The sequence below is a fragment of the Periophthalmus magnuspinnatus genome, chromosome 7 (genome assembly GCF_009829125.3).
Source record: "Periophthalmus magnuspinnatus isolate fPerMag1 chromosome 7, fPerMag1.2.pri, whole genome shotgun sequence".
NCBI classification, from domain to species: domain Eukaryota; kingdom Metazoa; phylum Chordata; class Actinopteri; order Gobiiformes; family Gobiidae; genus Periophthalmus; species Periophthalmus magnuspinnatus.
The window spans coordinates 34,557,751-34,584,897 of NC_047132.1; the positions used below are offsets into that span (position 1 = coordinate 34,557,751).

Below are 27,147 nucleotides of genomic sequence, written 5' to 3' on the forward strand. Positions count from 1 at the left end.
TGTCTGGGGTGAGGGAAGTTTGGGAGTCCCTGCTTAGACTGATGACCTTGTGACCTGGTTCAGGATAAGCTGAAGAAAATGGATGGACAACTTTTTGATTTAGTGGAATTTTATTACAATTTCAACACATTTTATATATATATATATATATATATATATATATATATATATATATATATATATATATATATATATATATATATATATATATATATATATATATTACTGATATCATTTCAAGACATTTTGTGATCAGGTATAGAAGTTAAATTATGATATTATAAATTATAAATAATAAACTGGAAACAGAACAATCCCAACCCACTTAATGTGACAAAAAAATCACTGTTTAAATGTGACCAGTATATTTCCATGGGATTGTTTTAGGGATAGTCACAGCAGTTGCACAATTTTTTAAAGACCAGGTTTGCAGGACAATACATCAGAGCGCCTTCACCCCCTTAGTGTTAGTAAGTCTTGGTAGGATAGTCACAGCAGTCGCACGATTCGCGATAGACCAGATCTCCAGGACAATACATCAGAGAGCCATGACCCCAGTCACAGTTAAAAAAGCTGTGTGGGTCATCTGGGTTGGTATAACGGCCATGTTTGCCTTCACAGACGTTCTCTGTATCTAAAAGAAAAGAGGGAGTATTACAATTCTATGAGGTATTAAATGATAACACGTTACATAATTAGATCAGCATGTTACCTTTGATTGTTTTGAAAAGACTATATCTGACAAAAACTTTGTAATAAAATGTTTAACAAGTTTCAGTTTTATTTAGTTTGACAAAACAATCAAGAGATCATTAGATTGCTCAAACATGCATGGATGACCTTTTCCACCTTAATATTACATTCAGACCTTTGGTGGTGGTGGTGGTGGGTCCGGTGTTTTTGGTGGTGGTGGTGGTAGTCCTTAGATGCCAAGGGTCTTTGACATAGTCACAGCAGTCGCACGCTTCGTAAAAGATCAGATCTCCAGGACAATACATCAGAGAGCCATGACCCCAGTCACAGTTAAAAAAGGTGTGTGGGTCATCTGGGTTGGCAAAACGGCCATTTTTGCCTTCGCAGACATTGGGGGCTTTGGTACATAGAAGAAAAGAGGGAGTATTACAATTCTGAGTATTAAATGATAACACATTATATATTTAGATCACCATGTTACCTTTGATTGTTTTGAAAAGACTATTTCTGCCAAAAACGTTGTAATAAAATCTTTAACAAGTTTCAGTTTCATTTAGTTTGACAAAACAATCAAGAGATCACTAGATTACTCAAACATGCATGGATGATCTTTTCCACCTTAATATTACATTCAAACTAAACAGTTTATTACCTTTGGTGGTGGTGGTGGTGGGTCCGGTGTTTTTGGTGGTGGTGGTGGTAGTCCTTAGGTGCCAAGGGTCTTTGACATAGTCACAGCAGTCGCACGCTTCGTAAAAGATCAGATCTCCAGGACAATACATCAGAGAGCCATGACCCCAGTCACAGTTAAAAAAGGTGTGTGGGTCATCTGGGTTGGCAAAACGGCCATTTTTGCCTTCGCAGACATTGGGGGCTTTGGTACATAGAAGAAAAGAGGGAGTATTACAATTCTGAGTATTAAATGATAACACATTATATATTTAGATCACCATGTTACCTTTGATTGTTTTGAAAAGACTATTTCTGCCAAAAACTTTGTAATAAAATCTTTAACAAGTTTCAGTTTCATTTAGTTTGACAAAACAATCAAAAGATCGTTAGATTGCTCAAACATGCATGGATGATCTTTTCCACCTTAATATTACATTCAAACTAAACAGTTTATTACCTTTGGTGGTGGTGGTGGTGGGTCCGGTGTTTTTGGTGGTGGTGGTGGTAGTCCTTAAATGCCAAGGGTCTTTGACATAGTCACAGCAGTCGCACGCTTCGTAAAAGATCAGATCTCCAGGACAATACATCAGAGAGCCATGACCCCAGTCACAGTTAAAAAAGGTGTGTGGGTCATCTGGGTTGGCAAAACGGCCATTTTTGCCTTCGCAGACATTGGGGGCTTTGGTACATAGAAGAAAAGAGGGAGTATTACAATTCTGAGTATTAAATGATAACACATTATATATTTAGATCACCATGTTACCTTTGATTGTTTTGAAAAGACTATTTCTGCCAAAAACGTTGTAATAAAATCTTTAACAAGTTTCAGTTTCATTTAGTTTGACAAAACAATCAAAAGATCGTTAGATTGCTCAAACATGCATGGATGATCTTTTCCACCTTAATATTACATTCAAACTAAACAGTTTATTACCTTTGGTGGTGGTGGTGGTGGGTCCGGTGTTTTTGGTGGTGGTGGTGGTAGTCCTTAGGTGCCAAGGGTCTTTGACATAGTCACAGCAGTCGCACGCTTCGTAAAAGATCAGATCTCCAGGACAATACATCAGAGAGCCATGACCCCAGTCACAGTTAAAAAAGGTGTGTGGGTCATCTGGGTTGGCAAAACGGCCATTTTTGCCTTCGCAGACATTGGGGGCTTTAGTACATAGAAGAAAAGAGGGAGTATTACAATTCTGAGTATTAAATGATAAAACATTATATATTTAGATCGCCATGTTACCTTTGATTGTATTGAAAAGACTATATCTGCCTAAAACTATGTAATAAAATAAAAACTACGTAATAAAATGTTTAATAAGTTTATATTTCATTTCACAAAACAACTGACAATTTGCTAATGAAACTACTGCACATCGTGTCAGTTTTGTGAAGTTGTAGCTCTTGTATATTTATGAATTGGACAGAATCGTACAGCTAACTGTGAGGAGGGTTTGAATAGTGCCCAGGATAGATCACTAGATTACTCAAACATGCAGAAATGTTCATCTTTATGTTAATATTGCATTCAGACTAAACAGTTTATTACCTTTGGTCGTGGTGGTGGTGGGAGTCGTGGTGGTGGTGGTGGTGGGAGTGGTGGTTTTGGTGGGAGGTGTGGTGGTGGTGGGAGTCGTGGTGGTGGTGGTGGTGGTGGTTTTGGTGGGAGGTGTGGTGGTGGTGGGAGTGGTGGTGGTGGTGGTGGGAGTCGTGGTAGTGGTGGTGGGAGTCGTGGTGGTGGTGGGAGTGGTGGAGGGAGTGGTGGTTTTGGTGGGAGGTGTGGTGGTGGTGGTGGGAGTGATGGTAGTGGTGGTGGGAGTCGTGGTGGTGGTGGGAGTGGTGGTTTTGGTGGGAGGTGTGGTGGTGGTGGGAGTGGTGGTGGTGGTGGTGGGAGTCGTGGTAGTGGTGGTGGGAGTCGTGGTGGTGGTGGGAGTGGTGGAGGGAGTGGTGGTTTTGGTGGGAGGTGTGGTGGTGGTGGTGGTGGTGGGAGTGATGGTGGTGGTGGGAGTGGTGGTCGTGGTGGTGGGAGTCGTGGTGGTGGTGGTGGGAGTGGTGGTAGTGGTGGTGGTGATGGGAGTGGTGGTGGTGGTGGTGGTGGTGGTGGTGGGAGTGGTGGTGGGCGTCGTGGTGGTGGTGGTGGTGGTGGTGGTGGTACCTAGAAGAAAAGAGGGAGTATTACAATTCTGAGTATTAAATGATAACACATTATATATTTAGATCACCATGTTACCTTTGATTGTTTTGAAAAGACTATTTCTGCCAAAAACGTTGTAATAAAATCTTTAACAAGTTTCAGTTTCATTTAGTTTGACAAAACAATCAAGAGATCATTAGATTGCTCAAACATGCATGGATGATCTTTTCCACCTTAATATTACATTCAGACCTTTGGTGGTGGTGGTGGTGGGTCCGGTGTTTTTGGTGGTGGTGGTGGTAGTCCTTAAATGCCAAGGGTCTTTGACATAGTCACAGCAGTCGCACGCTTCGTAAAAGATCAGATCTCCAGGACAATACATCAGAGAGCCATGACCCCAGTCACAGTTAAAAAAGGTGTGTGGGTCATCTGGGTTGGCAAAACGGCCATTTTTGCCTTCGCAGACATTGGGGGCTTTGGTACATAGAAGAAAAGAGGGAGTATTACAATTCTGAGTATTAAATGATAACACATTATATATTTAGATCACCATGTTACCTTTGATTGTATTGAAAAGACTATATCTGCCTAAAACTATGTAATAAAATAAAAACTACGTAATAAAATGTTTAATAAGTTTATATTTCATTTCACAAAACAACTGACAATTTGCTAATGAAACTACTGCACATCGTGTCAGTTTTGTGAAGTTGTAGCTCTTGTATATTTATGAATTGGACAGAATCGTACAGCTAACTGTGAGGAGGGTTTGAATAGTGCCCAGGATAGATCACTAGATTACTCAAACATGCAGAAATGTTCATCTTTATGTTAATATTGCATTCAGACTAAACAGTTTATTACCTTTGGTCGTGGTGGTGGTGGGAGTCGTGGTGGTGGTGGTGGTGGGAGTGGTGGTTTTGGTGGGAGGTGTGGTGGTGGTGGGAGTCGTGGTGGTGGTGGTGGTGGGAGTGATGGTAGTGGTGGTGGGAGTCGTGGTGGTGGTGGGAGTGGTGGTTTTGGTGGGAGGTGTGGTGGTGGTGGGAGTGGTGGTGGGAGTCGTGGTAGTGGTGGTGGGAGTCGTGGTGGTGGTGGGAGTGGTGGTGGGAGTGGTGGTTTTGGTGGGAGGTGTGGTGGTGGTGGTGGTGGTGGGAGTGATGGTGGTGGTGGGAGTGGTGGTCGTGGTGGTGGGAGTCGTGGTGGTGGTGGTGGGAGTGGTGGTAGTGGTGGTGGTGATGGGAGTGGTGGTGGTGGTGGTGGTGGTGGTGGTGGGAGTGGTGGTGGGCGTCGTGGTGGTGGTGGTGGTGGTGGTACCTAGAAGAAAAGAGGGAGTATTACAATTCTATGAGTATTAAATGATAACACATTATATATGTAGATCACCATGTTACCTTTGATTGTTTTTAAAAGACTATATCTGCCTAAAACTATGTAATAAAATGTTTAACAGGTTTCAGTTTCATTTATTTTGACAAAACAATCAAAAGATCGTTAGATTGCTCAAACATGCATGGATGATCTTTTCCACCTTAATATTACATTCAGACTAAACAGTTTATTACCTTTGGTGGTGGTGTTGGTGGTTCCGGTCTTTTTGGTGGTGGTAGTCTTGTCGTAGTAGTGATACTTGTCGACATAGTCACAGCAGTCGCACGATTCGTAAAAGACCAGATCTCCAGGACAATACATCAGAGAGCCATGACCCCAGTCACAGTTAAAAAAGCTGTGTGGGTCATCTGGGTTGGTATAACGGCCATTTTTGCCTTCACAGACGTTCTCTGTATCTAGAAGAAAATGGGAGTATTACAATTCTATGAGGTATTAAATCATAACAAGTTACATAATTGGATCAGCATGTTAGCTTTGATTGTTTTGAAAAGACTATATCTGCCAAAAACCCATCCATCCATCCATCCATCCATCCATCCATTTTCTTCCGTTTATCCGGGGCGCGGGGGCAGCAGTCTAAGCAGGGACTCCCAGACTTCCCTCACCCCGGACACGTCCTCCAGATCCTCCGGTGGGACCCCAAGGCGTTCCCAGGCCAGCCGAGAGACATAGTCCCTCCAGCGTGTCCTGGGTCTTCCCCGAGACCCCCCGGTGGGACATGCCCAGAACACCTCCCTAGGGAGGCGTCCAGGAGGCATCCTGAGCAGATGCCCGAGCCACCTCAACCGGTTCCTCTCAACATATAGGAGCAGCGGCTCTACTCTGAGCTCCTCCCGTGTGACTGAGCTCCTCACCCTATCCCTAAGGGTGCGCCCGGCCACTCAGCGGAGGAAGCCCATTTCAGCTGCTTGTATCCGCGATCTTGTCCTTTCAGTCATTACCCAGAGCTCATGACCATAGGTGAGGGTAGGAACGTAGATTGAGGTAAATCGAGAGCTTCGCCTTCCAGCTCAGCTCCTTCTTTACCACAATGGACCAATACAGCGACCGCATCACTGCAGACGCTGCACCGATCCGCCTGTCAATCTCCCGCTCCATCCTTCCCTCACTCGTGAACAAGACCCCGAGATACTTGAACTCCTCCACTTGGGGCAGAGACTCACCACCCACCCGGAGAGAGCAAACCACCTTTTTCCGGTCGAGAACCATGGCCTTGGATTTGGAGGAGCTGATTCTCATCCCAGCCGCTTCACACTCGGCTGCAAACCGCCCCAGTGCCTGTTGCAGGTCCTGGCTCGAAGAAGCCATCAGGACAACATCATCTGCAAACAGCAGAGATGAAATCCTGTGGTTCCCAAACCAGGCCCCCTCCGGCCCCTGGCTGCGCCTAGAAATTCTGTCCATAAATATAATGAACAGAACCGGTGACAAAGGGCAGCCCTGGCGGAGTCCAACATGCACCAGGAACAGGTCTGACTTACTGCTGGCAATGCGAACACAGCTCCTGCTCCGGTCATACAGGGACCGGACAGCCCTTAGCAAAGAGCCCCGGACCCCATACTCCCAGAGCACCCCCCCAAAGGACACCACGAGGGACACGGTCGAATGCCTTCTCCAGATCCACAAAACACATGTGGACTGGTTGGGCATACTCCCATGAGCCCTCGAGGACCCGATGGAGAGTATAGAGCGGGTCCAGTGTTCCACGACCAGGACGAAAACCACACTGCTCCTCCTGAATCCGAGGTTCGACTATCGGTCGGATTCTCCTCTCCAGTACCCTGGAATAGACCTTACCGGGAAGGCTGAGGAGTGTGATTCCCCTGTAATTGGAACACACCCTCCGGTCCCCCTTCTTATACAGAGGGACCCCTACCCCGGTCTGCCATTCCACAGGTACTGTCCCCGACCGCCACGCGATGTTGCAGAGACTTGTCAGCAAAGACAGCCCCACAACATCCAGAGACTTGAGGTACTCAGGACGGATCTCGTCCACCCCCGGAGCCTTGCCACCGAGGAGCTTGCCAACCACCTCAGTGACTTCAGCCAGGGTGATGGACGAGTCCGCCTCTGGGTCCCCAGTCTCTGCTTCCTCCTCGGAAGACGTGACAGTGGGATTGAGGAGATCCTCAAAGAATTCCTTCCACCGCCCGACAACATCCCCAGTCGAGGTCAGCAGTTCTCCACCCACACTGTAAACAGTGTTGGTGAAGCACTGCTTCCCCCTCCTGAGGCATCGGACGGTTTGCCAGAATCTCTTTGAGGCCGTCCGGTAGACCTCCTCCATGGCCTCCCCGAACTCCTCCCAACCCCGAGTTTTTGCCTCTGTGACTGCCCGAGCCACGGCACGCTTGGCCCGCCGATACTCATCAGCTGCCTCAGGAGTCCCACGAGCCAACAAGGCTCGATAGGACTCCTTCTTCAGCTTGACGGCATCCCTTACTTCCGGTGTCCACCACCGGGTTCGGGGATTGCCGCCAAGACAAGCACCACAGACCTTACGACCACAGCTACGAGCAGCCGCATCGACAATAGAGGTGGAAAACATGGCCCACTCGGAGTCCATGTCTCCAACCTCCCCCGGGATCAGGGAGAAGCTGGAGGTGGGAGTTGGAGACCCCCCTGACAGAGGGCTCCGCCAGACGTTCCCAGCAGACCCTCACAATGCGCTTGGGCCTGCCAGGTCTGTCCGGCTTCCTCCTCCGCCAGCGAATCCAACTCACCACCAGGTGGTGATCAGTTAACAGCTCAGCCCCTCTCTTCACCCGAGTGTCCAAGACACGCGGTCGGAGGTCAGATGACACGACAACAAAGTCGATCATCGACCTCCGACCTAGAGTGTCCTGGTGCCACGTGCACCGATGGACACCCTTGTGCTCGAACATGGTGTTTGTTATGGACAAGCTGTGATTAGCACAGAAGTCCAATAACAAAACACCGCTCGGGTTCAGATCGGGGAGGCCGTTCCTCCCAATCACGCCCCTCCAAGTGTCACTGTCGTTACCCACATGGGCGTTGAAGTCCCCCAGGAGAACAACGGATTGGTGCACTGTCTAGTACCCCTCCCAGGGACTCCAAGAAGGCCGGGTACTCTGCACTGCTGCTTGGCCCGTAGGCCGACACAACAGTGAGAGACCTGTCCCCGACCCGAAGGCGCAGGGACGCGACCCTCTCGTTCACCGGAGTGAACCCCAACACGCAGCGGCTGAGCTGTGGGGCAATGAGCAAGCCCACACCAGCTCGCCGCCGCTCCCCGTGGGCAATGTCAGAGAAATGGAGAGCCCAACCCCTCTCAAGAAGTTGGGTTCCAGAGCCCAAGCTGTGCGTGGAGGTGAGGCCGACTATATCTAGCCGGTAACGCTGAACCTCCCGCACAAGCTCAGGCTCCTTCCCCCCCAGCGAGGTGACATTCCACGTCCCCAGAGCTAGTCTCCATGTCCGGAGATCCAGTCGTCGAGGTCCCCGCCTCCGATTGCCGCCCAGATCTCTCTGCACCCGCCCCGCATGGCTCCTCCCGCAGGTGGTGGGTCCACGGGAGGACGGCCCCATGTCGTTCCTTCGGGCTGGGCCCGACCGGGCCCCGTGGGGAAAGGCCCGGCCACCAGGCGCTCGCTGCCAAGCACCCACCCCAGTTCTGGCTCCAGGGTGGGGCCCCGGTAACGCCAGTGCGAACGACGTAACTGGCCTTGTTCTTTTTCTTTTCATGGGGGGCTTCTGATCCGCTCTTAGTCAGACCCGTCTCCCAGGACCTGTTTGCCATGGGTGACCCTACCAGGGGCATGAAGCCCCCGACAAAATAGCTCCCAGGATCATTCGGGTGCTCAAACCCCTCCACCACGTTAAGGTGGCGGTTCGGGGAGGGGCCAAAATATCTGCCAAAAACTTTGTAATAAAATGTTTAACAAGTGTCAGTTTGACTAAGTTTGACAAAACAATCGAGAGATCATTAGATTGCTCAAACATGCATGGATGATCTTTTCCACCTTAATATTAATAATAATAATAATAATAATAATAATAATAATAATAATAATAATAATAATAATGGCTTACACTTGTAATGCACTTTTTCACACCCTCTCAAAGCTCTACACTATAGTCATTATTCATTCATTTCCACACTTGGCGATGGTAAGCTACTATTGTAGCCACAGCTGCCCTGGGGCAGACTGACGGAAGGGAGGCTGCCAATCTATCAATCTCCACCTATAATTCACGCACACACCACTTTGATACTAGGCAATGTGGGTGAAGTGTCTTGCCTAAGGACACAACGACAGAACTTGGTCCGAGCTGGACTCGATCCTCCGACCACTTTATTACCTTTGGTGGTGGTGGTGGTTCCGGTCTTTTTGGTGGTGGTGGTGGTAGTCCTGGCGTGGTGAGGGTTGGTGGCGTAGTCACAGCAGTCGCACGATTCATAATAGACCAGATCTGAAGGACAACTCATCAGAGAGCCATGACCCCAGTCACAGTTAAAAAAGGTGTGTGGGTCATCTGGGTTGGCATAATTGTAATTTTTGCCTTCGCAGGGGTTGGGAGCTTCGATACATAGAAGAAAAGAGGGAGTATTACAATTCTATGAGTATTAAATGATAACACATTACATATTTAGATCACCATGTTACCTTTGATTGTATTGAAAAGATTATATCTGCCTAAAACTTTGTAATAAAATAAAAACTACATAATAAAATGTTTAATAAGTTTATATTTCATTTCTTTTCACAAAACAACTGACATTTTGCTAATGAAACTACTGCACATCGTGTCAGTTTTGTGAAGTTGTAGCTCTCGTATATTTATGAATTGGACAGAATCGTACAGCTAACTGTGAGGAGGGTTTGAATAGTGCCCAGGATAGATCACTAGATTACTCAAATATGCATGAATGTTTATCTTCATGTTAATATTGCATTCAGACTAAACAGTTTATTACCTTTGGTCGTGGTGGTGGTGGGAGTCGTGGTGGTGGTTGTGGTGGTGGTGGGAGTGGTGGTGGTGGGAGCCGTGGTGGTGGAGGCAATCGTGGTGATGGTGGTAGTGGTGGTGGTGGGAGTCATGGTGGTGGTGGGAGTGGTGGTGGTGGTGGGAGTCGTGGTGGTGGAGGTGGTGGTGGGAGTCGTGGTGGTGGAGGTGGTGGTGGGAGTCATGGTGGTGGAGGTGGTGGTGGGAGTCGTGGTGGAGGTGGTGGTGGGAGTCGTGGTGGTGGAGGTGGTGGTGGTACCTAGAAGAAAAGAGGGAGTATTACAATTCTATGAGTATTAAATGATAACACATTATATATTTAGATCACCATGTTACCTTTGATTGTTTTGAAAAGACTATATCTGCCTAAAACTATGTAATAAAATAAAAACTACGTAATAAAATGTTTAATAAGTTTATATTTCATTTCACAACACAACTGACAATTTGCTAATGAAACTACTGCACATCGTGTCAGTTTTGTGAAGTTGTAGCTCTTGTATATTTATGAATTGGACAGAATCGTACAGCTAACTGTGAGGAGGATTTGAATAGTGCCCAGGATAGATCACTAGATTACTCAAATATGCATGAATGTTTATCTTCATGTTAATATTGCATTCAGACTAAACAGTTTATTACCTTTGGTCGTGGTGGTGGTGGGAGTCGTGGTGGTGGTTGTGGTGGTGGGAGCCGTGGTGGTGGAGGCAATCGTGGTGGTGGTGGTAGTGGTGGTGGTGGGAGTCGTGGTGGTGGTGGGAGTCGTGGTGGTGGGAGTGGTGGTGGTGGTGGTGGGAGTGGTGGTGGTGGTGGGAGTGGTGGTCGTGGTGGTGGGAGTCGTGGTGGTGGTGGTGGTGGGAGTGGTGGTTGTGGTGATGGGAGTGGTGGTGGTGGTAGTGGTGGTGGGAGTCGTGGTGGTGGTGGTGATGGGAGTGGTGGTGGTGGGAGTGGTGGTGGGAGTCGTGGTGGTGGTGGTGGTGGGAGTGGTGGTCATGGTGGTGGGAGTCATGGTGGTGGTGGTGGTCGTGGTACCTAGAAGAAAAGAGGGAGTATTACAATTCTATGAGTATTAAATGATAACACATTATATATGTAGATCACCATGTTACCTTTGATTGTTTTTAAAAGACTATATCTGCCTAAAACTATGTAATAAAATGTTTAACAGGTTTCAGTTTCATTTATTTTGACAAAACAATCAAAAGATCATTAGATTGCTCAAACATGCATGGATGATCTTTTCCACCTTAATATTACATTCAGACTAAACAGTTTATTACCTTTGGTGGTGGTGGTGGTGGTTCCGGTCTTTTTGGTGGTGGTAGTCTTGTCGTAGTAGTGATACTTGTCGACATAGTCACAGCAGTCGCACGATTCGTAAAAGACCAGATCTCCAGGACAATACATCAGAGAGCCATGACCCCAGTCACAGTTAAAAAAGCTGTGTGGGTCATCTGGGTTGGTATAACGGCCATTTTTGCCTTCACAGACGTTCTCTGTATCTAGAAGAAAATGGGAGTATTACAATTCTATGAGGTATTAAATCATAACAAGTTACATAATTAGATCAGCATGTTAGCTTTGATTGTTTTGAAAAGACTATATCTGCCAAAAACCCATCCATCCATCCATTTTCTTCCGCTTATCCGGGGCCGGGTCGCGGGGGCAGCAGTCTAAGCAGGGACTCCCAGACTTCCCTCACCCCGGACACGTCCTCCAGATCCTCCGGTGGGACCCCAAGGCGTTCCCAGGCCAGCCGAGAGACATAGTCCCTCCAGCGTGTCCTGGGTCTTCCCCGAGACCCCCCGGTGGGACATGCCCAGAACACCTCCCTAGGGAGGCGTCCAGGAGGCATCCTGAGCAGATGCCCGAGCCACCTCAACTGGTTCCTCTCAACGTGTAGGAGCAGCGGCTCTACTCCGATCTCCTCCCGTGTGACTGAGCTCCTCACCCTATCCCTAAGGGTGTGCCCGGCCACTCTGCGGAGGAAGCCCATTTCAGCCGCTTGTATCCGCGATCTTGTCCTTTCGGTCATTACCCAGAGCTCATGACCATAGGTGAGGGTAGGAACGTAGATTGAGGTAAATCGAGAGCTTCGCCTTCCAGCTCAGCTCCTTCTTTACCACAACGGACCGATACAGCGACCGCATCACTGCAGACGCTGCACCGATCCGCCTGTCAATCTCCCGCTCCATCCTTCCCTCACTCGTGAACAAGACCCCGAGATACTTGAACTCCTCCACTTGGGGCAGAGACTCACCACCCACCCGGAGAGAGCAAACCACCTTTTTCCGGTCGAGAACCATGGCCTTGGATTTGGAGGAGCTGATTCTCATCCCAGCCGCTTCACACTCGGCTGCAAACCGCCCCAGTGCCTGTTGCAGGTCCTGGCTCAAAGAAGCCATCAGGACAACATCATCTGCAAACAGCAGAGATGAAATCCTGTGGTTCCCAAACCAGGCCCCCTCCGGCCCCTGGCTGCGCATAGAAATTCTGTCCATAAATATAATGAACAGAACCGGTGACAAAGGGCAGCCCTGGCGGAGTCCAACATGCACCAGGAACAGGTCTGACTTACTGCTGGCAATGCGAACACAGCTCCTGCTTCGGTCATACAGGGACCGGACAGCCCTTAGCAAAGAGCCCCGGACCCCATACTCCCAGAGCACCCCCCAAAGGACACCACAAGGGACACGGTCGAATGCCTTCTCCAGATCCACAAAACACATGTGGACTGGTTGGGCATACTCCCATGAGCCCTCGAGGACCCGATGGAGAGTATAGAGGGGATCCAGTGTTCCACGACCAGGACGAAAACCACACTGCTCCTCCTGAATCCGAGGTTCGACTATCGATCGGATTCTCCTCTCCAGTACCCTGGAATAGACCTTACCGGGAAGGCTGAGGAGTGTGATTCCCCTGTAATTGGAACACACCCTCCGGTCCCCCTTCTTATACAGAGGGACCACCACCCCGGTCTGCCATTCCACAGGTACTGTCCCCGACCGCCACGCGATGTTTCAAAGACTTGTCAGCAAAGACAGCCCCACAACATCCAGAGACTTGAGGTACTCAGGACGGATCTCGTCCACCCCCGGAGCCTTGCCACCGAGGAGCTTGCCAACCACCTCAGTGACTTCAGCCAGGGTGATGGACGAGTCCGCCTCTGGGTCCCCAGTCTCTGCTTCCTCCTCGGAAGACGTGACAGTGGGATTGAGGAGATCCTCAAAGTATTCCTTCCACCGCCCGACAACATCCCCAGTCGAGGTCAGCAGTTCTCCACCCACACTGTAAACGGTGTTGGTGAAGCACTGCTTCCCCCTCCTGAGGCATCGGACGGTTTGCCAGAATCTCTTTGAGACCGTCCGGTAGTCCTCCTCCATGGCCTCCCCGAACTCCTCCCAACCCCGAGTTTTTGCCTCTGTGACTGCCCGAGCCACGGCACGCTTGGCCCGCCGATACTCATCAGCTGCCTCAGGAGTCCCACGAGCCAACAAGGCTCGAGTGGACTCCTTCTTCAGCTTGACGGCATCCCTTACTTCCGGTGTCCACCACCGGGTTCGGGGATTGCCGCCAAGACAAGCACCACAGACCTTACGACCACAGCTACGAGCAGCCGCATCGACAATAGAGGTGGAGAACATGGCCCACTCGGAGTCCATGTCTCCAACCTCCCCCGGGATCAGGGAGAAGCTGGAGGTGGGAGTTGAAGACCCCCCTGACAGAGGGCTCCGCCAGACGTTCCCAGCAGACCCTCACAATGCGCTTGGGCCTGCCAGGTCTGTCCGGCTTCCTCCTCCGCCAGCGAATCCAACTCACCACCAGGTGGTGATCAGTTAACAGCTCAGCCCCTCTCTTCACCCGAGTGTCCAAGACACGCGGTCGGAGGTCAGATGACACGACAACAAAGTCGATCATCGACCTCCGACCTAGAGTGTCCTGGTGCCACGTGCACCGATGGACACCCTTGTGCTCGAACATGGTGTTTGTTATGGACAAGCTGTGATTAGCACAGAAGTCCAATAACAAAACACCGCTCGGGTTCAGATCGGGGAGGCCGTTCCTCCCAATCACGCCCCTCCAAGTGTCACTGTCGTTACCCACATGGGCGTTGAAGTCCCCCAGGAGAACAACGGAGTCCCCGGTTGGTGCACTGTCTAGTACCCCTCCCAGGGACTCCAAGAAGGCCGGGTACTCTGCACTGCTGCTTGGCCCGTAGGCCGACACAACAGTGAGAGACCTGTCCCCGACCCGAAGGCGCAGGGACGCGACCCTCTCGTTCACCGGAGTGAACCCCAACACGCAGCGGCTGAGCTGTGGGGCAATGAGCAAGCCCACACCAGCTTGCCGCCGCTCCCCGTGGGCAACGCCAGAGAAATGGAGAGCCCAACCCCTCTCAAGAAGTTGGGTTCCAGAGCCCAAGCTGTGCGTGGAGGTGAGGCCGACTATATCTAGCCGGTAACGCTGAACCTCCCGCACAAGCTCAGGCTCCTTCCCCCCCAGCGAGGTGACATTCCACGTCCCCAGAGCTAGTCTCCATGTCCGGAGATCCAGTCGTCGAGGTACCCGCCTCCGACTGCCGCCCAGATCTCTCTGCACCCGCCCCGCATGGCTCCTCCCGCAGGTGGTGGGTCCACGGGAGGACGGCCCCATGTCGTTCCTTCGGGCTGGGCCCGACCGGGCCCCGTGGGGAAAGGCCCGGCCACCAGGCGCTCGCTGCCAAGCACCCACCCCAGGCCTGGCTCCAGGGTGGGGCCCCGGTAACGCCAGTCCGGACGACGTAACTGGCCTTGTTCTTTTTCTTTTCATGGGGGGCTTCTGATCCGCTCTTAGTCAGACCCGTCTCCCAGGACCTGTTTGCCATGGGTGACCCTACCAGGGGCATGAAGCCCCCGACAAAATAGCTCCCAGGATCATTCGGGTGCTCAAACCCCTCAACCACGTTAAGGTGGCGGTTCGGGGAGGGGCCAAAATATCTGCCAAAAACTTTGTAATAAAATGTTTAACAAGTGTCAGTTTGACTAAGTTTGACAAAACAATCGAGAGATCATTAGATTGCTCAAACATGCATGGATGATCTTTTCCACCTTAATATTAATAATAATAATAATAATAATAATAATAATAATAATAATAATAATAATAATGGCTTACACTTGTAATGCACTTTTTCACACCCTCTCAAAGCTCTACACTATAGTCATTATTCATTCATTTCCACACTTGGCGATGGTAAGCTACTATTGTAGCCACAGCTGCCCTGGGGCAGACTGACGGAAGGGAGGCTGCCAATCTATCAATCTCCACCTATAATTCACGCACACACCACTTTGATACTAGGCAATGTGGGTGAAGTGTCTTGCCTAAGGACACAACGACAGAACTTGGTCCGAGCTGGACTCGATCCTCCGACCACTTTATTACCTTTGGTGGTGGTGGTGGTTCCGGTCTTTTTGGTGGTGGTGGTGGTAGTCCTGGCGTGGTGAGGGTTGGTGGCGTAGTCACAGCAGTCGCACGATTCATAATAGACCAGATCTGAAGGACAACTCATCAGAGAGCCATGACCCCAGTCACAGTTAAAAAAGGTGTGTGGGTCATCTGGGTTGGCATAATTGTAGTTTTTGCCTTCGCAGGGGTTGGGAGCTTCGATACATAGAAGAAAAGAGGGAGTATTACAATTCTATGAGTATTAAATGATAACACATTACATATTTAGATCACCATGTTACCTTTGATTGTATTGAAAAGACTATATCTGCCTAAAACTTTGTAATAAAATAAAAACTACATAATAAAATGTTTAATAAGTTTATATTTCATTTCTTCTCACAAAACAACTGACATTTTGCTAATGAAACTACTGCACATCGTGTCAGTTTTGTGAAGTTGTAGCTCTTGTATATTTATGAATTGGACAGAATCGTACAGCTAACTGTGAGGAGGGTTTGAATAGTGCCCAGGATAGATCACTAGATTACTCAAATATGCATGAATGTTTATCTTCATGTTAATATTGCATTCAGACTAAACAGTTTATTACCTTTGGTCGTGGTGGTGGTGGGAGTCGTGGTGGTGGTTGTGGTGGTGGTGGGAGTGGTGGTGGTGGTGGTGGGAGCCGTGGTGGTGGAGGCAATCGTGGTGATGGTGGTAGTGGTGGTGGTGGGAGTCGTGGTGGTGGTGGGAGTGGTGGTGGTGGGAGTCGTGGTGGTGGAGGTGGTGGTGGGAGTCGTGGTGGAGGTGGTGGTGGGAGTCGTGGTGGTGGAGGTGGTGGTGGTACCTAGAAGAAAAGAGGGAGTATTACAATTCTATGAGTATTAAATGATAACACATTATATATTTAGATCACCATGTTACCTTTGATTGTTTTGAAAAGACTATATCTGCCTAAAACTATGTAATAAAATAAAAACTACGTAATAAAATGTTTAATAAGTTTATATTTCATTTCACAACACAACTGACAATTTGCTAATGAAACTACTGCACATTTTGTCAGTTTTGTGAAGTTGTAGTTCTTGTATATTTATGAATTGGACAGAATCGTACAGCTAACTGTGAGGAGGGTTTGAATAGTGCCCAGGATAGATCACTAGATTACTCAAACATGCATGAATGTTTATCTTCATGTTAATATTGCATTCAGACTAAACAGTTTATTACCTTTGGTTGTGGTGGTGGTGGGAGTTGTGGTGGTGGTGGGAGTGGTGGTGGTGGGAGTGGTGGTGGCGGTGGGAGTGGTGGTGGGAGTGGTGGTGGTGGTGGGAGTGGTGGTGGTGGTGGGAGTGGTGGTCGTGGTGGTGGGAGTGGTGGTCGTGGTGGTGGGAGTCGTGGTGGTGGTGGGAGTGGTGGTGGTGGTGGGAGTGGTGGTCGTGGTGGTGGGAGTCGTGGTGGTGGTGGTGGTGGTGGTGGGAGTCGTGGTGGTGGTGATGGGAGTGGTGGTGGTGGTGGTGGTGATGGGAGTGGTGGTGGTGGGAGTGGTGGTGGTGGGAGTGGTGGTGGGAGTGGTGGTGGGAGTGGTGGTGGGAGTGGTGGTGGGAGTCGTGGTGGTGGTGGTGGTGGGAGTGGTGGGAGTGGTGGTGGGAGTCATGGTGGTGGTGGTGGTGGGAGTCATGGTGGTGGTGGTGGTGGTCGTGGTACCTAGAAGAAAAGAGGGAGTATTACAATTCTATGAGTATTAAATGATAACACATTATATATTTAGATCACCATGTTACCTTTGATTGTTTTGAAAAGACTATATCTGCCTAAAAATATGTAATAAAATGTTTAATAAGTTTATATTTCATTTCGTTTCACAACTCAATTGACATTTTGCTAATGAAACTACTGCACATTGTGTCAGTTTTGTGAAGTTGTAGCTCTTGTATATTTACGAATTGGACAGAATCGTACAGCTAACTGTGAGGAGGGTTTGAATAGTGCCCAGGATAGATCACTAGATTACTCAAATATGCATGAATGTTCGTCTTCATGTTAATATTGCATTCAGACTAAACAGTTTATTACCTTTGGTCGTGGTGGTGGTCGGAGAGGTGGTGGTGGTAGTCGTGGTGGTGGTGGTGGGAGTCGTGGTGGTGGTGGTGGGAGTCGTGGTGGTGGTGGAAGCAGCAGAGGTGGTGGTAGTGGGAATCGTGGTGGTGGTAGTGGGAGTCGTGGTGGTTGTGGGAGTCGTGGCGGTCGTGGTGGTGGGAGTCGTGGTGGTTGTGGTGGTGGTGGTGGGAGTCATGGTGGTGGTGGGAGTCATGGTGGTGGTGGGAGTTGTGGTTTTCGTGGGAGTCGTGGTGGTCGTGGTGGTGGTGGAAGCAGTAGAGGTGGTGGTGTAAGTCTTGGGTGGATGCTCACAGCAGTCACATGATTTTTTAAAGACCAGTTTGTTAGGACACTTCTCCAGAGTGCCAATCCCCCAGTCACAGTTATAAAAGGTGGTAGGGTCATCTGGGTTGGCCACACGGCCCCCTTGGCCAATGCAGATGTCCAGTGGAGTGGCACAGCAGTTGCACGATTTTGAAAAGAACAGACCGGAAGGACATTTCTGCAGAGTGGCTTTGCCGTGATTACAGTTATAAAAGGTGGTATTGTCCTCTGGGTTGGCGTGGACTCCACTAACGCCATTGCAGACGTCCCCTATACCGCTGCCAGAGGATGTGGTAGTGGTACCTAAAAGAAAAGAGGGAGTATTACAATTCTATGAGTATTAAATGATAACACATTATATATTTAGATCACCATGTTACCTTTGATTGTTTTGAAAAGACTATATCTGCCTAAAAATATGTAATAAAATGTTTAATAAGTTTATATTTCATTTCGTTTCACAACTCAATTGACATTTTGCTAATGAAACTACTGCACATTGTGTCAGTTTTGTGAAGTTGTAGCTCTTGTATATTTACGAATTGGACAGAATCGTACAGCTAACTGTGAGGAGGGTTTGAATAGTGCCCAGGATAGATCACTAGATTACTCAAATATGCATGAATGTTCGTCTTCATGTTAATATTGCATTCAGACTAAACAGTTTATTACCTTTGGTCGTGGTGGTGGTCGGAGAGGTGGTGGTGGTGGGAGTCGTGGTGGTGGTGGAAGCAGCAGAGGTGGTGGTAGTGGGAATCGTGGTGGTGGTAGTGGGAGTCGTGGTGGTTGTGGGAGTCGTGGCGGTCGTGGTGGTGGTGGGAGTCGTGGTGGTCGTGGTGGTGGTCGTGGGAGTCATGGTGGTGGTGGGAGTTGTGGTTTTCGTGGGAGTCGTGGTGGTCGTGGTGGTGGTGGAAGCAGTAGAGGTGGTGGTGTAAGTCTTGGGTGGATGCTCACAGCAGTCACATGATTTTTTAAAGACCAGTTTGTTAGGACACTTCTCCAGAGTGCCAATCCCCCAGTCACAGTTATAAAAGGTGGTAGGGTCATCTGGGTTGGCCACACGGCCCCCTTGGCCAATGCAGATGTCCAGTGGAGTGGCACAGCAGTTGCACGATTTTGAAAAGAACAGACCTGAAGGACATTTCTGCAGAGTGGCTTTGCCGTGATTACAGTTATAAAAGGTGGTATTGTCCTCTGGGTTGGCGTGGACTCCACTAACGCCATTGCAGACGTCCCCTATACCGCTGCCAGAGGATGTGGTAGTGGTACCTAAAAGAAAAGAGGGAGTATTACAATTCTATGAGTATTAAATGATAACACATTATATATTTAGATCACCATGTTACCTTTGATTGTTTTGAAAAGACTATTTCTGCCAAAAAATATGTAATAAAATGTTTAATAAGTTTATATTTCATTTCGTTTCACAACTCAATTGACATTTTGCTAATGAAACTACTGCACATTGTGTCAGTTTTGTGAAGTTGTAGCTCTTGTATATTTACGAATTGGACAGAATCGTACAGCTAACTGTGAGGAGGGTTTGAATAGTGCCCAGGATAGATCACTAGATTACTCAAATATGCATGAATGTTCGTCTTCATGTTAATATTGCATTCAGACTAAACAGTTTATTACCTTTGGTCGTGGTGGTGGTGGGAGTCGTGGTGGTGGTGGTGGTGGTGGTGGGAGTGGTGGTGGTGGTGGGAGTCGTGGTGGTGGTGGGAGTGGTGGTTTTGGTGGGAGGTGTGGTGGTGGTGGGAGTGGTGGTGGTTGTGGTACCTAGAAGAAAAGAGGGAGTATTACAATTCTATGAGTATTAAATGATAACACATTATATATTTAGATCACCATGTTACCTTTGATTGTTTTGAAAAGACTATATCTGCCTAAAACTATGTAATAAAATAAAAACTACGTAATAAAATGTTTAATAAGTTTATATTTCATTTCACAACACAACTGACAATTTGCTAATGAAACTACTGCACATTTTGTCAGTTTTGTGAAGTTGTAGTTCTTGTATATTTATGAATTGGACAGAATCGTACAGCTAACTGTGAGGAGGGTTTGAATAGTGCCCAGGATAGATCACTAGATTACTCAAATATGCATGAATGTTTATCTTCATGTTAATATTGCATTCAGACTAAACTGTTTATTACCTTTGGTTGTGGTGGTGGTGGGAGTTGTGGTGGTGGTGGGAGTGGTGGTGGTGGGAGTGGTGGTGGTGGTGGGAGTGGTGGTGGTGGTGGGAGTGGTGGTGGGAGTGGTGGTGGTGGTGGGAGTGGTGGTCGTGGTGGTGGGAGTCGTGGTGGTGGTGGGAGTCGTGGTGGTGGTGGTGGGAGTCGTGGTGGTGGTGGTGGTGGGAGTCGTGGTGGTGGTGATGGGAGTGGTGGTGGTGGTAGTGGTGGTGGGAGTCGTGGTGGTGGTGGTGATGGGAGTGGTGGTGGTGGGAGTGGTGGTGGGAGTGGTGGTGGGAGTGGTGGTGGGAGTGGTGGTGGGAGTCGTGGTGGTGGTGGGAGTGGTGGTCATGGTGGTGGGAGTCATGGTGGTGGTGGTGGTGGTGGTGGTGGTGGTCGTGGTACCTAGAAGAAAAGAGGGAGTATTACAATTCTATGAGTATTAAATGATAACACATTATATATTTAGATCACCATGTTACCTTTGATTGTTTTTAAAAGACTATATCTGCCTAAAAATATGTAATAAAATGTTTAATAAGTTTATATTTCTTTTCGTTTCACAACTCAATTGACATTTTGCTAATGAAACTACTGCACATTGTGTCAGTTTTGTGAAGTTGTAGCTCTTGTATATTTACGAATTGGACAGAATCGTACAGCTAACTGTGAGGAGGGTTTGAATAGTGCCCAGGATAGATCACTAGATTACTCAAATATGCATGAATGTTCGTCTTCATGTTAATATTGCATTCAGACTAAACAGTTTATTACCTTTGGTCGTGGTGGTGGTCGGAGAGGTGGTGGTGGTGGGAGTCGTGGTGGTGGTCGAAGCAGCAGAGGTGGTGGTAGTGGGAATCGTGGTGGTGGTAGTGGGAGTCGTGGTGGTGGTGGTGGGAGTCGTGGTGGTGGTGGAAGCAGCAGAGGTGGTGGTAGTGGGAATCGTGGTGGTGGTGGTGGTGGGAGTCGTGGTGGTCGTGGGAGTCATGGTGGTGGTGGGAGTTGTGGTTTTCGTGGGAGTCGTGATGGTCGTGGTGGTGGTGGAAGCAGTAGAGGTGGTGGTGTAAGTCTTGGGTGGATGCTCACAGCAGTCACATGATTTTTTAAAGACCAGTTTGTTAGGACACTTCTCCAGAGTGCCAATCCCCCAGTCACAGTTATAAAAGGTGGTAGGGTCATCTGGGTTGGCCACACGGCCCCCTTGGCCAATGCAGATGTCCAGTGGAGTGGCACAGCAGTTGCACGATTTTGAAAAGAACAGACCTGAAGGACATTTCTGCAGAGTGGCTTTGCCGTGATTACAGTTATAAAAGGTGGTATTGTCCTCTGGGTTGGCGTGGACTCCACTAACGCCATTGCAGACGTCCCCTATACCGCTGCCAGAGGATGTGGTAGTGGTACCTAAAAGAAAAGAGGGAGTATTACAATTCTATGAGTATTAAATGATAACACATTATATATTTAGATCACCATGTTACCTTTGATTGTTTTGAAAAGACTATTTCTGCCAAAAAATATGTAATAAAATGTTTAATAAGTTTATATTTCATTTCACAACACAACTGACAATTTGCTAATGAAACTACTGCACATCGTGTCAGTTTTGTGAAGTTGTAGTTCTTGTATATTTATGAATTGGACAGAATCGTACAGCTAACTGTGAGGAGGGTTTGAATAGTGCCCAGGATAGATCACTAGATTACTCAAATATGTATGAATGTTTATCTTCATGTTAATATTGCATTCAGACTAAACTGTTTATTACCTTTGGTTGTGGTGGTGGTGGGAGTTGTGGTGGTGGTGGGAGTGGTGGTGGTGGTGGGAGTGGTGGTGGGAGTGGTGGTGGTGGTGGTGGGAGTGGTGGTCGTGGTGGTGGGAGTCGTGGTGGTGGTGGGAGTCGTGGTGGTGGTGGGAGTGGTGGTCGTGGTGGTGGGAGTCGTGGTGGTGGTGGTGGTGGGAGTCGTGGTGGTGGTGATGGGAGTGGTGGTGGTGGTAGTGGTGGTGGGAGTCGTGGTGGTGGTGGTGATGGGAGTGGTGGTGGTGGGAGTGGTGGTGGTGGGAGTGGTGGTGGGAGTGGTGGTGGGAGTCGTGGTGGTGGTGGTGGTGGGAGTGGTGGTCATGGTGGTGGGAGTCATGGTGGTGGTGGTGGTGGTGGTGGTCGTGGTACCTAGAAGAAAAGAGGGAGTATTACAATTCTATGAGTATTAAATGATAACACATTATATATTTAGATCACCATGTTACCTTTGATTGTTTTGAAAAGACTATATCTGCCTAAAAATATGTAATAAAATGTTTAATAAGTTTATATTTCATTTCGTTTCACAACTCAATTGACATTTTGCTAATGAAACTACTGCACATTGTGTCAGTTTTGTGAAGTTGTAGCTCTTGTATATTTACGAATTGGACAGAACCGTACAGCTAACTGTGAGGAGGGTTTGAATAGTGCCCAGGATAGATCACTAGATTACTCAAATATGCATGAATGTTCGTCTTCATGTTAATATTGCATTCAGACTAAACAGTTTATTACCTTTGGTCGTGGTGGTGGTCGGAGAGGTGGTGGTGGTGGGAGTCGTGGTGGTGGTGGAAGCAGCAGAGGTGGTGGTAGTGGGAATCGTGGTGGTGGTAGTGGGAGTCGTGGTGGTTGTGGGAGTCGTGGTGGTGGTAGTGGGAGTCGTGGTGGTTGTGGGAGTCGTGGCGGTCGTGGTGGTGGTGGTGGTGGGAGTCGTGGTGGTCGTGGTGGTGGTCGTGGGAGTCATGGTGGTGGTGGGAGTTGTGGTTTTCGTGGGAGTCGTGGTGGTCGTGGTGGTGGTGGAAGCAGTAGAGGTGGTGGTGTAAGTCTTGGGTGGATGCTCACAGCAGTCACATGATTTTTTAAAGACCAGTTTGTTAGGACACTTCTCCAGAGTGCCAATCCCCCAGTCACAGTTATAAAAGGTGGTAGGGTCATCTGGGTTGGCCACACGGCCCCCTTGGCCAATGCAGATGTCCAGTGGAGTGGCACAGCAGTTGCACGATTTTGAAAAGAACAGACCTGAAGGACATTTCTGCAGAGTGGCTTTGCCGTGATTACAGTTATAAAAGGTGGTATTGTCCTCTGGGTTGGCGTGGACTCCACTAACGCCATTGCAGACGTCCCCTATACCGCTGCCAGAGGATGTGGTAGTGGTACCTAAAAGAAAAGAGGGAGTATTACAATTCTATGAGTATTAAATGATAACACATTATATATTTAGATCACCATGTTACCTTTGATTGTTTTGAAAAGACTATTTCTGCCAAAAAATATGTAATAAAATGTTTAATAAGTTTATATTTCATTTCGTTTCACAACTCAATTGACATTTTGCTAATGAAACTACTGCACATTGTGTCAGTTTTGTGAAGTTGTAGCTCTTGTATATTTACGAATTGGACAGAATCGTACAGCTAACTGTGAGGAGGGTTTGAATAGTGCCCAGGATAGATCACTAGATTACTCAAATATGCATGAATGTTCGTCTTCATGTTAATATTGCATTCAGACTAAACAGTTTATTACCTTTGGTCGTGGTGGTGGTGGGAGTCGTGGTGGTGGTTGTGGTGGTGGTGGGAGTGGTGGTGGTGGTGGGAGGTGTGGTGGTGGTGGGAGTGGTGGTTTTGGTGGGAGGTGTGGTGGTGGTGGGAGTGGTGGTGGTTGTGGTACCTAGAAGAAAAGAGGGAGTATTACAATTCTATGAGTATTAAATGATAACACATTATATATTTAGATCACCATGTTACCTTTGATTGTATTGAAAAGACTATATCTGCCTAAAACTATGTAATAAAATAAAAACTACGTAATAAAATGTTTAATAAGTTTATATTTCATTTCACAACACAACTGACAATTTGCTAATGAAACTACTGCACATTTTGTCAGTTTTGTGAAGTTGTAGTTCTTGTATATTTATGAATTGGACAGAATCGTACAGCTAACTGTGAGGAGGATTTGAATAGTGCCCAGGATAGATCACTAGATTACTCAAATATGCATGAATGTTTATCTTCATGTTAATATTGCATTCAGACTAAACTGTTTATTACCTTTGGTTGTGGTGGTGGTGGGAGTTGTGGTGGTGGTGGGAGTGGTGGTGGTGGGAGTGGTGGTGGGAGTGGTGGTGGGAGTGGTGGTGGTGGTGGGAGTGGTGGTCGTGGTGGTGGGAGTCTTGGTGGTGGTGGGAGTCGTGGTGGTGGTGGTGGGAGTCGTGGTGGTGGTGGTGGTGGGAGTCGTGGTGGTGGTGATGGGAGTGGTGGTGGTGGTAGTGGTGGTGGGAGTCGTGGTGGTGGTGGTGATGGGAGTGGTGGTGGTGGGAGTGGTGGTGGTGGGAGTGGTGGTGGGAGTGGTGGTGGGAGTGGTGGTGGGAGTCGTGGTGGTGGTGGTGGTGGGAGTGGTGGTCATGGTGGTGGGAGTCATGGTGGTGGTGGTGGTGGTGGTGGTCGTGGTACCTAGAAGAAAAGAGGGAGTATTACAATTCTATGAGTATTAAATGATAACACATTATATATTTAGATCACCATGTTACCTTTGATTGTTTTTAAAAGACTATATCTGCCTAAAAATATGTAATAAAATGTTTAATAAGTTTATATTTCATTTCGTTTCACAACTCAATTGACATTTTGCTAATGAAACTACTGCACATTGTGTCAGTTTTGTGAAGTTGTAGCTCTTGTATATTTACGAATTGGACAGAATCGTACAGCTAACTGTGAGGAGGGTTTGAATAGTGCCCAGGATAGATCACTAGATTACTCAAATATGCATGAATGTTCGTCTTCATGTTAATATTGCATTCAGACTAAACAGTTTATTACCTTTGGTCGTGGTGGTGGTCGGAGAGGTGGTGGTGGTGGGAGTCGTGGTGGTGGTCGAAGCAGCAGAGGTGGTGGTAGTGGGAATCGTGGTGGTGGTAGTGGGAGTCGTGGTGGTGGTGGTGGGAGTCGTGGTGGTGGTGGAAGCAGCAGAGGTGGTGGTAGTGGGAATCGTGGTGGTGGTGGTGGTGGGAGTCGTGGTGGTCGTGGTGGTGGTCGTGGGAGTCATGGTGGTGGTAGGAGTTGTGGTTTTCGTGGGAGTCGTGATGGTCGTGGTGGTGGTGGAAGCAGTAGAGGTGGTGGTGTAAGTCTTGGGTGGATGCTCACAGCAGTCACATGATTTTTTAAAGACCAGTTTGTTAGGACACTTCTCCAGAGTGCCAATCCCCCAGTCACAGTTATAAAAGGTGGTAGGGTCATCTGGGTTGGCCACACGGCCCCCTTGGCCGATGCAGATGTCCAGTGGAGTGGCACAGCAGTTGCACGATTTTGAAAAGAACAGACCTGAAGGACATTTCTGCAGAGTGGCTTTGCCGTGATTACAGTTATAAAAGGTGGTATTGTCCTCTGGGTTGGCGTGGACTCCACTAACGCCATTGCAGACGTCCCCTATACCGCTGCCAGAGGATGTGGTAGTGGTACCTAAAAGAAAAGAGGGAGTATTACAATTCTATGAGTATTAAATGATAACACATTATATATTTAGATCACCATGTTACCTTTGATTGTTTTGAAAAGACTATTTCTGCCAAAAAATATGTAATAAAATGTTTAATAAGTTTATATTTCATTTCGTTTCACAACTCAATTGACATTTTGCTAATGAAACTACTGCACATTGTGTCAGTTTTGTGAAGTTGTAGCTCTTGTATATTTACGAATTGGACAGAATCGTACAGCTAACTGTGAGGAGGGTTTGAATAGTGCCCAGGATAGATCACTAGATTACTCAAATATGCATGAATGTTCGTCTTCATGTTAATATTGCATTCAGACTAAACAGTTTATTACCTTTGGTCGTGGTGGTGGTGGGAGTCGTGGTGGTGGTGGTGGTGGTGGTGGGAGTGGTGGTGGTGGTGGGAGGTGTGGTGGTGGTGGGAGTGGTGGTTTTGGTGGGAGGTGTGGTGGTGGTGGGAGTGGTGGTGGTTGTGGTACCTAGAAGAAAAGAGGGAGTATTACAATTCTATGAGTATTAAATGATAACACATTATATATTTAGATCACCATGTTACCTTTGATTGTTTTGAAAAGACTATATCTGCCTAAAACTATGTAATAAAATAAAAACTACGTAATAAAATGTTTAATAAGTTTATATTTCATTTCACAACACAACTGACAATTTGCTAATGAAACTACTGCACATTTTGTCAGTTTTGTGAAGTTGTAGTTCTTGTATATTTATGAATTGGACAGAATCGTACAGCTAACTGTGAGGAGGGTTTGAATAGTGCCCAGGATAGATCACTAGATTACTCAAATATGCACGAATGTTTATCTTCATGTTAATATTGCATTCAGACTAAACTGTTTATTACCTTTGGTTGTGGTGGTGGTGGGAGTTGTGGTGGTGGTGGGAGTGGTGGTGGTGGGAGTGGTGGTGGTGGTGGGAGTGGTGGTGGGAGTGGTGGTGGTGGTGGGAGTGGTGGTCGTGGTGGTGGGAGTCGTGGTGGTGGTGGTGGTGGGAGTCGTGGTGGTGGTGATGGGAGTGGTGGTGGTGGTAGTGGTGGTGGGAGTCGTGGTGGTGGTGGTGATGGGAGTGGTGGTGGTGGGAGTGGTGGTGGGAGTGGTGGTGGGAGTGGTGGTGGGAGTGGTGGTGGGAGTCGTGGTGGTGGTGGGAGTGGTGGTCATGGTGGTGGGAGTCATGGTGGTGGTGGTGGTGGTGGTGGTCGTGGTACCTAGAAGAAAAGAGGGAGTATTACAATTCTATGAGTATTAAATGATAACACATTATATATTTAGATCACCATGTTACCTTTGATTGTTTTTAAAAGACTATATCTGCCTAAAAATATGTAATAAAATGTTTAATAAGTTTATATTTCATTTCGTTTCACAACTCAATTGACATTTTGCTAATGAAACTACTGCACATTGTGTCAGTTTTGTGAAGTTGTAGCTCTTGTATATTTACGAATTGGACAGAATCGTACAGCTAACTGTGAGGAGGGTTTGAATAGTGCCCAGGATAGATCACTAGATTACTCAAATATGCATGAATGTTCGTCTTCATGTTAATATTGCATTCAGACTAAACAGTTTATTACCTTTGGTCGTGGTGGTGGTCGGAGAGGTGGTGGTGGTGGGAGTCGTGGTGGTGGTCGAAGCAGCAGAGGTGGTGGTAGTGGGAATCGTGGTGGTGGTAGTGGGAGTCGTGGTGGTGGTGGTGGGAGTCGTGGTGGTGGTGGAAGCAGC

At 47.8% G+C, this 27,147-nt stretch overlaps 1 protein-coding gene across 1 annotated transcript in view; it reads right to left on the reverse strand.

Annotated features, from left to right (window-relative positions):
- Positions 1 to 538: 538 nt before the first annotated feature.
- LOC129456360 (mucin-2-like) overlaps positions 539 to 27,147 on the reverse strand; it is a 40,145-nt gene continuing 13,536 nt past the window's right edge. The window contains exons 17-33 of the mRNA XM_055222779.1: positions 25,060 to 25,374; positions 22,823 to 23,068; positions 22,596 to 22,736; positions 20,977 to 21,291; positions 18,731 to 18,976; positions 18,510 to 18,644; positions 17,360 to 18,010; positions 15,894 to 16,130; positions 15,278 to 15,496; positions 11,134 to 11,355; positions 10,496 to 10,885; positions 9,825 to 10,112; positions 9,209 to 9,427; positions 5,059 to 5,280; positions 4,361 to 4,810; positions 3,741 to 3,970; positions 539 to 634 (exon numbers count right to left, since the gene is read on the reverse strand). Of these exons, the coding sequence (XP_055078754.1) occupies positions 539 to 634; positions 3,741 to 3,970; positions 4,361 to 4,810; positions 5,059 to 5,280; positions 9,209 to 9,427; positions 9,825 to 10,112; positions 10,496 to 10,885; positions 11,134 to 11,355; positions 15,278 to 15,496; positions 15,894 to 16,130; positions 17,360 to 18,010; positions 18,510 to 18,644; positions 18,731 to 18,976; positions 20,977 to 21,291; positions 22,596 to 22,736; positions 22,823 to 23,068; positions 25,060 to 25,374 (4,622 nt within the window). The remainder of the gene's footprint in view (positions 635 to 3,740; positions 3,971 to 4,360; positions 4,811 to 5,058; positions 5,281 to 9,208; positions 9,428 to 9,824; positions 10,113 to 10,495; positions 10,886 to 11,133; positions 11,356 to 15,277; positions 15,497 to 15,893; positions 16,131 to 17,359; positions 18,011 to 18,509; positions 18,645 to 18,730; positions 18,977 to 20,976; positions 21,292 to 22,595; positions 22,737 to 22,822; positions 23,069 to 25,059; positions 25,375 to 27,147) is intronic.